The following is a 17,097-nucleotide window of genomic DNA, read 5'->3' on the forward strand; positions in this document are numbered from 1 at the left end:
CTGCGCGTCTGGATAGGCTACGAACGCGGCTTCCCCGCCCACCTCGCCGCTCGACGCGCTCCGATTGGCCGGTGTTGGCGCGAAGGTGCGCGAGTCGGCCCTCACTCAGGGGCAGCAGGAAACAATAGAGGCCGCGCGCGCAGAGCGAGCGCCCGCAGCCTCCCCGCCCCTCTCGCAAAGCTCAACCCGATCCCCCCGGCTTGCCTGCCCGCCATGGCCGACAAGGAAGGTGAGGGTGCCGGGGCGGCCACAGGAGAGCGGGGGTGCCGGGCTTGCGTAGCGGCCTCGACACGGCCTAACAGTGAGGACAGGCCGGACTCTGCTGAGTGCCGTCCCCGCCATCGCAGGCGTGAGGATAAATCGCCCCGCGGGGAGGGCTAACGGCGCGCCAGGTCTTCGGGAGCGGAGGCCCGGCGCAGCGGCGGGAGGGTGGCGGTGGGGGCCCCGGCGGGTGTTTGGTCCCTCCCCGCGCTCCCTGTCGGTCTACCTGTCTCTCTCCGGGTCCTCCCTGCAGCGCTCGCTACCCGCAAGGGTCGGTGTTCGGGCCTCCTCGCGGGTTCTGTGCTCTTGCCGACGCCGTCGCCCGAACGGCTAACGGCGTCTGGCCGGGATGACCCCAGCAGTTAGGCCCCGTGAAGCTGGAGAGCGGTGTTGGTGCCTGCGCCTCGGGGAGATGTAGACAAACCTCCATTTCAGAATCGGGATTCTGGAGCCGTGCCGGTAGCTTCGGAAGTGTTTACTCGGTTTCCATTTGTGGTCGCTAACTTAAATTTGTTTTTAATGTTTTAGCAGCCTTTGATGACGCAGTAGAAGAACGTGTGATCAATGAAGAATACAAAATATGGAAAAAGAACACTCCTTTTCTTTACGATTTGGTGATGACCCATGCTCTGGAGTGGCCCAGCCTAACTGCACAGTGGCTTCCAGATGTAACCAGGTGATAGGAACCTTTTGAACGTTATTTTGTTGTGTTCTCGGTGTAGATTTCTCGCATTGATTTTCCCTGTTTTTCTTTCTCCAGTCACCCGTAGCGGACACGTGATCAGAACCTAGTGGTGACATTTTTTTCCTAGGCCAAAAAAGGCAAAATGTACAACAACTTTGCAGTTTACCTGATAAGAGAAAACATGTTGTCTTTTTTATCTGATTCTAAATTGAATAGCCATATTATAACTATAGTTGACCAAACAGTAATGTAAAATTTGTCAGCTTTCAAAAAGTATTATGATGAGTCCAGTTCTTTCAACAAAAGAAATTTGAATCTCACAGTCATTGGTAGTAGCTGGTTAGTGCAAAGATGAATGTGACATGGTACCTGTCATTCAGAACAACATTTAAAAATTCTATATGTGAACTAAGTAAATTCCTTCAAAACTCAGGTCTTTAGAAGTCAAGAAATTTGCGAATTGTGGTTATTTGGCTACGTTTCAGCTCAACAAGTTTTATATAAATGTTATTAATAACTTAAGAATGAGCCTGCTACCTTCACATTGGCATTTTTTTAAAAATGGCGACATCTGTCCTAAGTATGTTAATAAGTACTTAGAAATTTAGAGCTGGAAGCTGGTTTATCATGACCAGGAGTTCCCATATTCAGCTGGTCATCAGAATTACTTGAGTTCAGGATAAGTGGAGTCATTTCTGTCAGGAGTTCTCAGTTCAAACCACTTAGGAACTTGTGGCAGGATACTTGAGAATAGTTGAATGGTGATTCCAGATTATTGGACCAGAGGATCCCAAATATTGGCCACCCCATACCTACTAAGTCATTCTAGAAAAGTTTTTCATATAATGTGATTAGTTATGTTTGGAAAGCAGTGAATAAGACTAAATAACCCAAGGCTGAAATCTGTGCTGTAGTCTTAGTAGCTTTGTACTTTATGAATCTAGGTAAATAAATCTTTCTGCAGTATTAGACATTGGTCCAAATATCCTTCCCTTTTTTTTTTTGGTATTCTACTCGAATAACAATGTCATTTACTTATTTATTTTTTTTAGAATGAGGGATCCTTTAAGCAACTATCTCTAACATCTACTGTTTACTGTTTGTGTGTGTGTGTGTGTGTGTGTTCTTTTTTATTCATATTTTGTTTCTAAACACAAAAACAAAAAACCATACAATTGTAGTTTTGTAATATTCTTCTTCCCTCCCTCACTTGCTCTGGTTCTTTAACTTTCTAAATGCAGGTATCCCCAACTTTATGTTGACAGCCCTCTTATCTTTCCTGTTTTTCCCCATGTAAGATGTAGACACCTATTAACTCTGTGCAGAGGAATTTCTGTTGATTTATCTCTAGACCCAACTTCTGAGCGCTACCTGAATTTTCAGCTGTCTTATCTAGAGTATTTTATTGGCTTCTGCAACATGACATATTTCAAACTGAGTATATTTTTTCCATGGAGGTCCCAACCCAACTTTTTCTATTGTTCCCATTTCTCCTTTTCATAGTTGACTTTGGTTTGACATTTCTTAGGTTTTTCCCCCTTTATCCACTTGACAGTCCATTTATAAGCCCTGATCAACTCTTGTGTAGCATCTTTCCCATCTAGACCATGGGTTCTAGAACTTTAACAGGCATTATAATCAGCTGGAGGGATTGTAAAACAGATTTTTTTTTTTCAATTGACCGCGCCTTGCAGCTTGCGGGATCTTAGTTCCCTGACCAGGAATTGAACCCGGGCCATGGCAGTGAAAGTGCTGAGTCCTAACCACTGGACAACCAAGGAATTCCCTGCAGAACAGATTGTTGAGCACCACAAACCATCCCCCGCCTCCCCCACAAGTTTCAGATTGAGTAGGTCTATAGTGGATCTCTGAATTTGCATGCTGAAGTTCCCAGATGATGTTGATGCTATTGTTCCTGATACCACGCTTGAAGAACCTCTGTTTTACACTGTTAAATTAATCCTTCTGAGATAACCCAAATGATGCTATGTCCCTTATAAGTTTTCCATGGTTCTTTGTTCCTTGCAGTAAAGAGTCCAGAATGCCTTAAGCTGGCATTCAGTACCCTAGAGTCTGATTTTAATCTGCTTTCTAGCCTTCTCTCTCACTTTGTTTTCCCACATTCAAAGTCAGATTTGGACTTCAGTTCTAGTTCTGTTAGTTGGTAGTTGTGATATTAGGCAAGTTGCTTAATTTTCCCAAACCATCTTTAAATTAGAATAGTACTTCAGAGTGTTGTTATGGTGTTTAAATGATATGAGGTATGTGAAATGCTTAACGTGGTGTCTGGCACTTTGTAATCTTCCCCTTTGCTTATTTCCCTTAGAATACTGTCTTCCAAAGCCCTTGTCCCCCTCTTCTAGATTATCTCTCATTTTGAGACCTGCTCAGGTAACACTTCTTCTAAGAACGTGTCCTTTATTCCAGAAGTAATCTTTCGTATCTAAATTTCCATGTTCTTGGGTACTTTTCATGAATTATATGTTGACTTGTGTTTAAAATGTTTGTGTATATGACTGTTTAATTGTCCCTGGTTTTTTGAGGATATGAATCACATCTTAATCATCTTTGTGCTTCAGTAGCATTTGAACAGTTAGTTTACCTGATGTTACTTCCTTTCCCTTTTAATGACGTTAACCTAATGAAGTAACCTAAAGTGGTATTATACCCAGCAGTTGGTTTCTTTCCCTCCAACTCCTTGTAAAGGGTGAGTAGTTAATGCGTATCTTATTCCATCAGACTTTTTCCTCAAAGTAATTGTAAACATTTGGCTAAGTTAAGAAATAATTACAAAATTAAGTGCTCTGTGGTCCTTATACTCAGCTCTATGGAAGATATGTGAAAAGTAGGAACTGTGGCTCTTAATGACTTCTTCCTCTCAAAACCTGGTTGTAATAGTGCCTTGTGCATACATGTATGTCACTGACTTCGTAGTCTCTCTTAGTGTACTGATTTGAATACTGACCATATATTGCTATTACAGACCAGAAGGGAAAGATTTCAGTATTCATCGACTTGTCCTGGGGACACACACGTCAGATGAACAAAACCACCTTGTGATAGCCAGTGTGCAGCTCCCTAACGATGATGCTCAGTTTGATGCTTCACACTACGACAGTGAAAAAGGAGGTAGGAATCTTAAAGGTGAAGGAAGGAATGATGTATGGGTTATATTTTTCATATCTCTGAATTATCATAAAGAGTGTGTACAGTTTGATAAAGTAGTCTCTCAAATTAGGAACAAGATAACTAAGCTTTGGAAAGCCTGATTTTGCAGTATAGATATTAGATGTCAGAAGACATACTTAACACATACTTGGTTCTGTACCTTTTCTATAAACTTTCTTCAACTAAATTTGGTGGTGGGGAAATTTCTAGAATTGAAAGAAGCAAAAATCCACCATATGTTATTGCTATGCATGCTTGCATTCTCAACATGGGAGATACTGCCCCTGCGGGAGTGAAAATTGGTTGTCAGAGGGGTGTGTGTGTGAAAACAATCTTATTCTTTGAACTGTTTAAAGCACAGATATACATAGCATGCATAAACAAATACACAGGAATTTCATCAAGATATCAGAAAAAATGTCCTACAAGGTTCCTTACAGGGGCAATAATGAAAAAAAAGGTTGAAAAACACTGGCTTAAATTACACTTTCCGGGTTTAAGTGGTAGAAATGACTTAACCATGGCATTTGCTATATAGTGTATGAAAATTAAATGAGTGTTTAATTATATCCTATTTTTAGGAGATATTCTCAGGGCATAACTGTTCATGAAATACTTTTTCCCTTTCAGAAGAGATAGAAATGAGTGGGTTTCCTTTATTGTTGTCCTTGAACTCAAATTATTACTGGGAGGTAGAAGATAGGCTCTCAGTATTGAGAGTTTTGCCCTAAAAAATGAATGTTTAATGTTTTTTATCTTAGATTTCTCCTGATTAGCAGAATCCATTCTTTTATCTAAGATATTTTGGGTTCCAGTTACTTGCCAGGATTGTAATGTGCAGTTACTCTTTTGATCATTCCATATTTAGGTTAGGGTAATATAGAATGCAAAATAAGTTCTTAGGATAAAGGTCAGCAAACATGATTTTGTGTCACTGACCCAAGTGTGTGAACTATAGGATATGGTTACTACAGAGTTATTCTCTAGGTAGGCATCAGTGATTGAGGGGATAAAACGCTGAACTTAAGAATCAAGACTGGGACTTCCCTGGCAGTCCAGTGGTTAAGGCTTCGCCTTCCAATGCACGGGGTTTGAGTTTGATCCCTGGTCGGGGAGCTAAGATCCCATATGCCTTGCGGCCAAAAAACCAAAACATAAAACAGAAGCAATATTGTAACAAATTCAATAAAGACTTTAAAAGTGGTCCACATCCGAAAAAAAAAGAATCAGAAGATGGGCTTGAGACCCTGTTGGGCTGCTCACTAGCTGTGTGGCTTGAGGATAAATCATTTAGCCTCTCTGAGCCTGTTTCCTTTTTATTAAATAAATTGTCTTTAAATAGGACTTTTGGTTATTTAGACATAAAACAAATATTCTGATTGGTAATATAATAAATCATCTTTAATAAAGCAGGGAATTCCCTGGTGGTCCAGTGGTTAGGACTCATGCTCTCACTGCGGGGGCCCTGGTTGGATCCCTGGTCAGGGAACTAAGATTCGGCAAGCCTTCACAGTGCAGCCAAAAAAAAAAAAAAAAAAATTTGAAGTAAATATAAAATACTGTGAACCCCCCTCCCCCTGTAAATCTATCCCTTATGGATTGCTGTTAAATTGATAGTTTTTTGAATGGTTTATCTATCCCATTTATTGGATCACTCATTCAACAAATATATTAAGTATTACTGTATGCCAGGCAATTTTTCTTGGTACTGGGAATACAGCATAAAATACACTTTCCTGGCCTGGTGTATCTTGGACATCTTTCTGTGTGAGCATATGGAGATGTGTCTCCTTTTTGATGGCTGTATACTATACTATAATTAACCATCCCTCAATTAACATTTAAGTGGTTTCCAATCTTTTGGCTTCAAAAACAGTTCTTGTGCATGTATCTTGCATAGTTTTGCTGTAGAGTGATTAAGTGGAATGCTAATCAAATGGCAAGAACATTTTCAGTTATAATTGGTGCTGCTAAGTTGCCCTCCAAAGAAAGATTCACAATTTCACCAATAGCAGATGTATTGATGTCTGTTTCTGCATGCCTTTGCCAACATTGAATGTAATACTACACTCTTATTTTACTTTGCTTTTTTCTTTTTCCTTTAATGGCTGCACCACGCTGCTTGCAGGATCTTAGTTCCTCGACCAGGGATCAAACCCGTGCCCTCAGCAGTGAAAGCACGGAGTCCTAACCACTGGACTGCCAGGGAATTCCCTACTTTGCTTTTTAAGTTATTCGTGATGTTGGACCTATTTTAAAATATTTGTCTTTTGTCTGTCTCTCTCTTGAGCTGCCTATTTATGTTTTTCGCTCATTTTTTCTTTTGAGTTATCTCTATATATAAGGTAAGTTATCCCTAACCTAATAGGTTATAGGTAATTTTTTTTCTCTTTATTTTATAATTTTGAGTCCTATTTAGTTTAGAAGCTTTGAATTTTAAATTATCCAGCTTTCCTCTGGTGTCCTTCAGATTTTGTCATTCATTGAAAGGCCTTCATTCCAAGATTTTAAAATAGTTAGCTGTTGTTTTCTGGTACTTTTATGTTTTGACCATTAAAACTTTAATCTTTCTTGTATTTGTTTTGGTTTTAGAGATGAAATAGGAAAACGAGCTTTTTTTCTAAGTGGTTAGCAATTTTTTTTTTAATGCCATTTGCTGACTAATCCATTTTCTTCACTGTTTTTGTTGTTGTTTTAAGTATAGTTGATTTACAATATTGTGTTAGTTTCAGGTGTTCGGCATAGTGATTCATTGGGTTTTGGGGGTTTTTTTGGTTTTTTTTATATTCCATTATAGGTTACTACAAGATATTGAGTATACAGTAAATCCTTGTTGCTTATCTATTTTATGTATAGTAGTTTGTATCTATTAATCCCATACTCCTAGTTTATCCCCCTCAACCCCTCCCCTTTGGTAACCATCAGTTTGTTTTCTATGTCTGTGAGTCTGTTTCTGTTTTGTATATAGATTCATTTGTATTCTTTTTTAGATTCCTCATGTAAGTCTTCCCTGGTTTTTGAAATGGCATCTTTTAACATACACTCCAGTCTCTTTCTGGTAACTGAGTTTTTTGAGTGGCATCAAACCAATTTACTTTTATGTTCTGATGATACCTTTATCCCCCTTACTAATACTTAACAATTAGAGGAACTATGAAAAATACCAGTAATATGTATGATATATTTGTATGACTCTATTTCGCCCTATTCAATCCTCACAAGGAAATCAATACTTACAGTTGTTTTGTAACTTGCCCTAAGGTTACATAGCATATCAGCTCCCATTCCTTCCTTTTCTCTTCCTTTTACCTCTCCTTCGTCCTTCAAATCACCCTCGGATGACTGAACAAGCTTGGTGCTTAAAGCGGGACAGGTGCTCTCCATGTGGTCTCAACAGTGGTGGAAGTAGATACATACTAATGTCTCTTAAAGCTTCTTGGGTTGTTGTTAGATAGATAGCTTCCTAGTCCCTCCTTGCTCTCAGATGAAATGTCCTGGACTCTCAGATTGAACTATTGTAATTGATTACCATCTACTTGACCCCATTTGGTTTGAGGTACTTGGTGGCAGACAGCTTCAAAAGATCATTAAACTTTCAAAGAGAAAGAACTAAAAACTGGCTTAGGCTTGTTTTGACATTAAAAAGAATTTGTGTGTTTATATTAGATTCAGCCTGGCTGTGGTCACATTTTAAGCCTGAAAATAGATTAGGTTTAAAAGTTTACTTCAGACTCTGTTACCAGGATCTTCAAATATCAACAGATTTATTTTTAGCAACTTATTTGGGGAATGGGTTTGGGGGGCGGCGTTTGTTTTTAAGTAATCTTTAGTCTTTTGCCTCAATATATAATAAACTATTGCTAAATCATGATGAAATAATGGAATATTTGACTCAAGATGTTACAACTTATTCCTCTTAGTTTCAAAATGTTTATGAACTCAAAAAATGGCACGGTGGTAGAAATTAGAATGCCGGTTATCTAGTTTGTCAGGCAGCATTGGTTGGGAGGGACACAGTGGTGCCTTGCGGGAGGATGAGAGAGGGCTGGAGATGTTCCATATTTTTATCTGTGTGGTAGTTCCCCTGATAATATGCATATGTAAAAATTCATCAGGCTAGACACTTTTACTATACTGTTATGTCTCAGTCTTTTTAAATAGTATTTTATATGGAGAGAAGCAAGCAAAATAGCAATATAGTTAGACCTTGATAGTCATTCACTTTATTGTACATTGCTACCTCAGTCTTTCTTTCCTACATCAGATTTGGCCTTTTGCGTATCACCTTCAACTTGGGGAATCTCTATTTGTTAAATAGATAAATCCTCATCTTCATAAATCTCAATTATGAATCCTCTAAGCTGATTTCTTATTACTGTACTTCAACTACAGTTAGGGGGGGCCCTTCTGATTAGTAGTATATAGCTGATACTGAAATAACCCACATTATAACAGTTACCCCTTGCTCTGTGCGCTCCGTGCCAGCTATTGCTCTTTCCTTGTTGGTATCTCTTTTCTGGCAATTATTCTTTTTTGTCATAGTCATCTATAATTGTGTGCTTATCTTATCTCCCTGTGTTTGGACTAAAAGTTCTTTGAGATCACATATCCTAATCATGCCTTCTTTTTTTACATTGTAGATACTTGTGGTCTAGAATTCTGGGGAAAAAATTGTTTAATGTGTTTGGTTTTTTTTTCTCTTTTAGAGTCTATTTTGAACTGTTTCTAGGTTTTTAGCTTGTTTAAACCACTGCTTTTCAACTTATAAAGTTATTTTGAGGTTGAAAGTTATCTGCTAATTATATTACCCAACTATGTCTCTGCTTTGTGAAAAGATTTTTGTCCTTCAGAGTGTCATTTTCATCTACAAGTTACTCTCATAACTTTGTTTTATGGGTAAGGTATTTGAGGTTCAGAGAAATTGAAGGCCTTCACCAAAATCACCAAGATAGTAAGTGGCAGAGTCAGTTATGCCATGGCCTGACTCTTAACTCAGGTACCTTATCATGCTGCCTTCTGTAATTCTTTGGCTACTTATTAACTACCTTTGTTTAAATATTGCTTTGCCAAGATTTACATAATCACAAATTATATTGTTATACATTTTATAATGGTACTTGGGAGAATTCTGTAAGTGCATACAGTAGTCAAATATGAATAAAAAATGTTTTTGTCTAGTCCTTGCCTACCTGGTTTATTTCAACCAAGGACTCTGGTTGGCAAGTGTAAGTGGGAGGTCAGGAAAGTAGAACCAGCTGTTGTGGCTCTGTTTTTCCTCACTGGTGTGAGGAAAGATGTGACAGTATTTCAGAAAGGTCATCCCAAACTAGAGTTTCAAATTAATAGTAAAAGGGACTCTTTAGTACCTAGCACACTGTGTACTTGATATTCATTAAAAGAGTAACTTAGATTTTATTGATTGAGCACATTTTTTTTGATAGTTTAAGTGAGGCTTGAAAGCCACTTAGTGAGAATTTTTGAAGTGGAGTCAATAGTGTTCCTTACTTTTAGATAGTAATGTAATACTTATTAGGTATATTATTAGCTAAATCATTGTAGGTGTAGCTGAAAGTACCAGGCTAGGGATCAGAAAAATAGGGATTCAGTTTAGGTTCTGCCATAGTCAAGTCACCATAAACAAATTAAGGTAGGTCCTCTGAGCTTCTCTTTTCTGGTGTAAAATTTTTATTTTTCTGTTTTTTTATTTTTGGCTGCGTTGGGTCTCTGTTGCTGCGCGCGGGCTTTCTCTAGTTGTGGCGAGCGGGGGCTACTCTTCGTTGCATTGCGCAGGCTTTTCATTGCTGTGGCTTCTCTTTTTGCGGAGCACGGGCTCTAGGCTCGCGGGCTCAGTAGTTGTGGCTCACGGGCTCTAGAGCACAGGCTCAGTAGTTGTGGCACACAGGCTTAGTTGCTCCGTGGCATGTGGGATCTTCCCGGCCCAGGGCTCGAACCCCTGTCCCCTGCATTGGCAGGCGGATTCTTAACCACTGCGCCACCAGGGAAGCCCTCGTGTAAAATTTTTGGAGATAATAACTCTTCCCTACGCTGTAGGGTTATGGTAAGAATCAAATGAAATAAGGAATGTGAACACACTTTATACTGCTAACAAATGTTTAGATCGCTTCTAGTATTACACCAGTTCGTTGATTAAAAGCCTTGCCTGTGTCATACTTTGAGTGACATAGAGTAGCTCTTGCTTTGTCCTCATTTGCAATTAATTTATCGTATTTACAGAATTTGGAGGTTTTGGCTCGGTTAGTGGAAAAATTGAAATAGAAATCAAGATCAACCATGAAGGAGAAGTAAACAGGGCACGCTATATGCCCCAGAACCCTTGCATCATTGCCACAAAGACTCCATCCAGTGATGTTCTTGTTTTTGACTATACGAAACATCCTTCTAAACCAGGTACTTGCCCTCTTCGATTCAAATACAAATGATGAGTCACTGTGGGGATACGTTGCTTCTCTCACATTTTTTTTTTTTTTGCTTCTCTCAATTTTAATTGCTTGTTATTCTTTGTATAACTTAACATCTTGTGACTTATATTGATATGTGTGGGTACTCTTCCTTCATCCTTCTTCCCTACGTGGGAAAAAAAAAATGTTTTTTTACATAGGATAGAATGTGCAGCTCTCAAGCATTATCTGTTTGGTCATAATGGGGCTGTATGTCTCATAAAAAGTAAGAGCTTTAGACCTCTTGATAAAAATTCCATTATACTTAGTAGATCCAAAGAGGAAGTGGACTGGATAGTCTTGATGTGTCTGTTACTTTGTAGACCCTTCTGGAGAGTGCAACCCAGACTTGCGTCTCCGTGGACATCAGAAGGAAGGCTACGGGCTTTCTTGGAACCCAAATCTCAGTGGGCACTTACTTAGTGCTTCAGATGACCATGTGCGTATCCTTTCCATTTTGAAGCAAATCTGGGCTATTTATATCAGTTTTTTTCCTCTGGGGTGTGTTGGGAAGTGAGACCCTTTTATATAATAGTTAATTTTTCATTTAAGACTATCTGCCTATGGGACATCAGTGCTGTTCCAAAGGAAGGAAAAGTTGTGGATGCGAAGACCATCTTTACAGGGCATACAGCAGTAGTAGAAGACGTCTCCTGGCATCTGCTCCATGAGTCTCTGTTTGGGTCAGTTGCTGATGATCAGAAACTTATGATGTGAGTAGAATCCATTTTTTTCTCAATATATTATCTAAGTTTTATATTTAGTTACCCATTTTAAGCTTTTTCCCTGTTTTTTCTCTTTTACTAAAGCTGGGATACTCGTTCAAACAATACTTCCAAACCAAGCCACTCAGTTGATGCTCACACTGCTGAAGTGAACTGCCTTTCTTTCAATCCTTATAGTGAGTTCATTCTTGCCACAGGATCAGCTGACAAGGTCAGTGTGATTTATTCTCCAAGAAAACATAGGGTGGATTTCTCTGGCTCCTTTTGTTAATATTTATTTATTTGGCTGTGTCGGGTCTTAGTTGTGGCACACAGAATCTTTCGTTGTGGCGCGCGGGTTTTCTCTTCTCTAGTTGTGGTGCATGGCTCTCTAGTTGAGGCGTGCGAGCTCAGTAGTTGTGCTGTGCGGGCCTACTTGCCCTGTAGCATGTGGGATCTTAGTTTCCCGACCGGGGAATCGAACCCGCGTCCCCTGCATTGGAAGGCGGATTCTTTGCCACTGGACCACCAGGGAAGTCCCTCTCTGGCTTCTTTTGAATGCACAGAGATCTTTTAGTTATGGATTTTCTTTTTCTCAATAAAAAAATTTTATTGATTGCACTTGCTTTCCTTTTTGTATGTAGACTGTTGCCTTGTGGGATCTGAGAAATCTGAAACTTAAGTTGCATTCCTTTGAATCACATAAGGATGAAATATTCCAGGTGAGAGAAACTAATGCTCCTTCCCCCCGCCCCAAGGGAAATCTGAGTGTGGGAGTGGGCACACTTGTGCCTTATCCCATTGCTATAAGTAATAAAAATCTTCTTTATGCCTATGCTGATCTCTGTATGAATTGGGATTGTTTTCCCTCCATTATTTCTATACTTTCTCAAACTGATCATTTGTCACCTACACTCTTGAGGTATTAAACTTAGTGCCTGATTATTTTATCAGCCTTGTTCCTGACGCTTGTCTCTTCCCTTATTTCCACTCCTTTATCCTTTAAAACTTGCTGTATCTGTTAATTTCACAGTTCATTCCTAAAGTACTGACTCCATGTTTTCTGCCTCATCCGTTTAATTAAGCTCCATATGCAAAGCCCTCTGACTCAGTTCAAGAAATAATTGTTACATTATGTTGGAAGCTTAATGCAAGGGCACTGTGAGGAGTACATTATAGTCTTTGCAGTCAGTCCTATGTGTAATACTGAATTCATTATAAGTACTTGGGTAAATAATTATTTTGTGTGTGATCTGTACTTTAGTTCTTAGGTCAGCACTGGATGACATTTGGCTAGAAGCTGGAATTAGACAATAAGAATAAATGAGATCTTCAAAAATATGAAATAGAACAAAAGCTGATAGCCTGGGTCTAGTAATGGGTTAAATTGTTAAATCTAATGTTAGATTTTTTCCTCTCAATTTTCTAATTGATGGCTTTTTTCTTATGTATAGGTTCAGTGGTCGCCTCACAATGAGACTATTTTGGCTTCCAGTGGTACTGATCGCAGACTGAATGTCTGGGATTTAAGGTAAGTCTTGTTAATTTACTCTTTGTGGAGTTATTTTCTTACACTTTCCAGAATTACTCAAGGTAAATCTGTTTTAACTTTTTTTTTTTTTTCTTTTTTTAAAAGTTATTTATTTTTGGCTGCGTTGGGTCTTCATTGCTGTGCACGGGCTTTCTCTAGTTGCGGCGAGTGGGGGCTACTCTTCGTTGTGGTGCGCGGGCTTCTCATTGCAGTGGCTTCCCTTGTTGCGGAGCACAGGCTCCAGGCGTGAGGGCTTCGGTAGTTGCAGCAGCTACACATGGGCTCAGTAGTTGTGGCTCGCAGGCTTAGTTGCTCCGCGGCATGTGGGATCTTCCTGGACCGGGGATTGAACCCGTGTCCCCTGCATTGGCAGGCGGATTCTTAACCACTGCGCCACCAGGGAAGTCCCTGTTTTAACTTCTGAAAATCTTTTTGTGCTAGTAAAATTGGAGAGGAACAATCCCCGGAAGATGCAGAAGATGGGCCACCAGAGTTGTTGGTATGTTACAGATATTGAGCAGAACTGAAATAGTTTGTGATTTATTGTCCTCTGTCTGCTTTTCATCTCTGTTTTCCTTCCTCTTTCAGTTTATTCATGGTGGTCACACTGCCAAGATATCTGATTTCTCCTGGAATCCCAATGAACCTTGGGTGATTTGTTCTGTATCAGAAGACAATATCATGCAAGTTTGGCAAATGGTAAGTGTTTCTTTATTTGGGCGAGTTTAGATAAATGAGACCTAGTATCACTTCATATTTATATACTTCATCGGTACAACTGGCAGCTCTGTTCAGTTTACTCCCAAGTGTGACTTGCCTGCACATTATCATTTTCAGCTGCCTACCCTTTAACTTGATCAAGTTGTCTCACTGGTATCTCGAACTCAACTAAACAAAACTGATATTTTCTTTTCTCCTTCCTTTCCTTACTCCCCTCACCTCCTGACTTTTTGTTTTCTATATGGCTTCAATGTCTCCCCAGCTCACTAGACTTGAAAACTCAGGTCTTCCTCTATTGTCTATTCACCTCTAGGTGCGGTTCACTTATCAGATTTTATATTGTTGATCTCTGCAGTGTTTCTCCTGTCTTTACTCAGCTTACAAACAGATATAACCAACTTTGCTGTTTCTATTCCACACCTAGTTTTTTGGTCAGGTTCTCACTACTACTTGCTGGGCTATTGCAATAACCTCCTAATTGTTGGCTTGCCTCCTGTTTCTCCCTCTTTGCTAGCAGTCGAGTCTTTAGGAATGATCATTCCCTTGAAATTACTTATGAACATGCCTAGCACAGTTCCTACTGCAATGTCACAGCATCAAAGAGTACCATTTCTTCATGAAACTTGCCTAGATGTCAAAAACATTCCCTGCCTTTATACCCCAATTGAAGGTGATCACCCTTCTTTGAATTTTCAGAGCACTTGGAATTTAATAAAAGCAACTGTAATATCTGATATATAGCAATACAAGAAACAGTTGCCTTCTGGAGATGGATGGTGGTGATAGCTGCACACAGTGTGAATGGACTTAATGCCACTGAACTGTACAGTTATAAATGGTTACGATGGTAAATTTTGTTATGTGTCTTTTACCACAATTTACAAAACAACTGCATGACTTTTAAGTGACAGTAGCCTAATAAATGAAAATAATTCAAAAGAAAGTTTTGGTGTCTCAGAGTAGATCTAGAGCCAGGAAGAAACTCCAAAGGTGAGTTTTTGGCTCAACATGAGGGAAAAAAATTTTGATATTCAGAACTTTCTTATGGAATAGCCCTATTAATCAAAAATAAAGAAATAAAATGGGAGTATTTGTGGCCTATGAGGTTAACACATTATATACTGCATCGATACTTTGGAATATTATGTATCAGAATGAAGTATACTTAGTTTTATAAGCTATTCATGATATGCTAATAAGTAGGAAAAAAGCAAATTATAGAACAGCATGATAGAATCCCTCTTATTAAAATTTGGGTGTCTAGTCTTATGTTTAATTATATGTAACTATTTAATAGAAGGCTATTTGCCAAAATGTGGTTGGTATGTTTAGAGAATTCTTGTTTTCTTCTTTATACCTTTCTGTATTATAATTTTTTGTAATAAGGATTTGTTTCATGTATTAACAGAAAATCCACTTTATCCTTTTCCTTGTAACATACCCACACAAAATTAATATAAAATATTAGAGTTCTAACAAGAAAGTGAAATGGGCTGCCTTAGATAGCCTGTCAATGAAAGGTATTTTAGTAGTTGCCATGGGAATGTTGTAGGAGATTAAGCTACATCACCTTCAAGGCCATCACCTCCAGTCCAGGTTGTTACTTTACTCCGTTTTGGGGGGGGGGGGGAGGCTGTTTGTTTTGGGCTTTTTTAAGAATTATTGTGATATAATAAGTAGTAAGCATTTGGTCTTTGTCCAGGTTCCTGGCACAGAGTTCCTAAAACCCTTGGGATTTCCTGCGTTGTAGGAGTCTCTGTTGCTATTTATAAGTAGCTCCTTTTGGCCACACCTGAGTTCAGGCTAAGGAGGTAACTTAAGGGGGCCCCTATAAAAACTCTTGGGAAAGCTCCATAAAAAGCTTTCGATTTCATGAGCTTCTGGGTTGGTGAATATATCAATGCCACCAGAGAGGGTGTGGAAGCTCTGTGCTCCATCCCCACCTTGCCCTGTGCATCTCTTCCATTTGGCCATTCCTGAGTTATAATCTTTATAATAAACCAGTAAAGTGCTTTCCTGAGTTCTGTGAATCATTCCAACAAATCATCAAACCTGGCGGGGTTGGGGGGGGTGCTGTGAGAAAATTTATAGCCAAGTTGGGCAGGAGTACTCGGGTAGCCTGGGCACTCAGGGCTTGACACTGGCCTCTGCTGATGTGAGGGTAGTCTTGTGGGATTGAGCCCTTGGTCACAGTGCTACCTCCAGGTGGTCAGCATCAGGACTGAACTGAGTTGCTGGACACCCCATCGGTGTCAGGGGAGAAGATACCACACTTTTGTTGTCAGACTACTCACATAATTGTATACATTGTTTGTCCCTGTAGTCAGATTGTAAGCTAAGACTATCCCATCCTCTGTAGCACCTACCCTAGTGATACTAAGTGCATAGTAGATACTAAGAACAGTAAATTTTGCCCAAGTGAAAGTGGTTTCTATGTTTAAGATGCTCTTGGATATGGGTGTTTCATCAAGTAGTACAAGTAGAGTTTATTTTATGCAAGAACAGTTTCTCTTTTTAAAATATTTATAAATTGAGATGTGGAACATGGTTTTTGCAGTGCAGTCACAGAATTGTGCAACCATCACTACAGTCAGTTACCCCAGAAAGAAACCCCACACCCAGTAGCCATCCCTCCCATTTGCCTCCAGTCCACCCAGTACTAGGCAACCATTAATCTACTTTCTCTATGGATTTGCCTATTCTGCACATTTAATATAAATGAAATCATACAATATGTGACTGACTTTTTTTATTGCCAAGTAATACTCCATTGTATGGATATATTATTTTATTTGTCCATTGTTTTTACTTTTTGACTATTACGAATAATGTCTGATTAAAAGACTCAAGGTTGATTATCAAGACAAATGGTAACCATACTTCAGTTTTTAGGGAATATCCTAATCCAGGGGCATTGGCCTGTGGCCAGCTGACTGTTTTATTTGGCACGCGACTATACTTATCCATTTGCAGGTTGTTTGTGGCTGCTTTCATCAAACAACTGCAGAGTTGAATAGTTAAAACAGATTATATGCCCCACAGTCTGTCTCCCTGGCCTCTCTATTTGAAACCTTAACTTCAAGAAGTAACTTTCATGTTTACTCAATATCCTTTTCTCTTTTTCTTGTTTTTGGCAGGCAGAGAACATTTATAATGACGAAGACCCTGAAGGAAGCGTGGATCCAGAAGGACAAGGATCCTAGAGAATGTCTGCACTTCTTGTGATTTTAGACTCCCCTTTTCTTCCTCTCAACCCTGAGATTGATTTAACACTGGTTTTGAGACACAGACTTTGGTTATCCCTCTATAATAAGTTCTATCAACAATGTTATTAGTCCAAACAGAAGGTGTTTTCTAAATATCAACTGGGGGCTCCTTGATTCAGCAAAGCCACAGACTTATATTTAAATTTTCTTCAGGAATTTTCTAGTAACAGAGGTCTAAAGTAGCCACAAAAAGGGGAATATTGTGTGTGGTTATTTTTCTTCTTATCCTATATCCCCAAGTTTTTCTGACTCATTTAAGTAAATGCTAGAGTGAGTAAGAAATAGAGCCAAGTGAGGTAGGTGT

The 17,097-nt window shown here is 39.3% G+C and overlaps 1 protein-coding gene across 1 annotated transcript; it reads left to right on the forward strand.

The window, feature by feature from the left end:
• The first annotated feature begins 76 nt into the window (after window positions 1–76).
• Window positions 77–17,065, forward strand: RBBP4 (RB binding protein 4, chromatin remodeling factor). Its single transcript, XM_068539425.1, has 12 exons — window positions 77–229; window positions 790–937; window positions 3,930–4,075; window positions 10,349–10,522; window positions 10,896–11,011; window positions 11,125–11,285; window positions 11,382–11,508; window positions 11,921–11,998; window positions 12,731–12,807; window positions 13,249–13,306; window positions 13,396–13,506; window positions 16,665–17,065. Exons 1-12 carry the CDS (start codon window positions 214–216, stop codon window positions 16,728–16,730), a joined length of 1,278 nt encoding a protein of 425 aa, XP_068395526.1. The 5' UTR covers window positions 77–213; the 3' UTR covers window positions 16,731–17,065.
• The last annotated feature ends 32 nt before the right edge of the window (window positions 17,066–17,097 follow it).

This window comes from Eschrichtius robustus, chromosome 3, assembly GCF_028021215.1.
Source record: "Eschrichtius robustus isolate mEscRob2 chromosome 3, mEscRob2.pri, whole genome shotgun sequence".
In the NCBI taxonomy this organism is placed as follows: domain Eukaryota; kingdom Metazoa; phylum Chordata; class Mammalia; order Artiodactyla; family Eschrichtiidae; genus Eschrichtius; species Eschrichtius robustus.

Excerpts from the sequence above, each read along its gene's own strand:
- RBBP4 (XM_068539425.1), top strand. Across the intron at positions 10,523-10,895 it reads GAAACATCCTTCTAAACCAG|ACCCTTCTGGAGAGTGCAAC; the intron begins GTACTTGCCCTC and ends GTTACTTTGTAG. Across the intron at positions 12,808-13,248 it reads CTGAATGTCTGGGATTTAAG|TAAAATTGGAGAGGAACAAT; the intron begins GTAAGTCTTGTT and ends TTTTTGTGCTAG.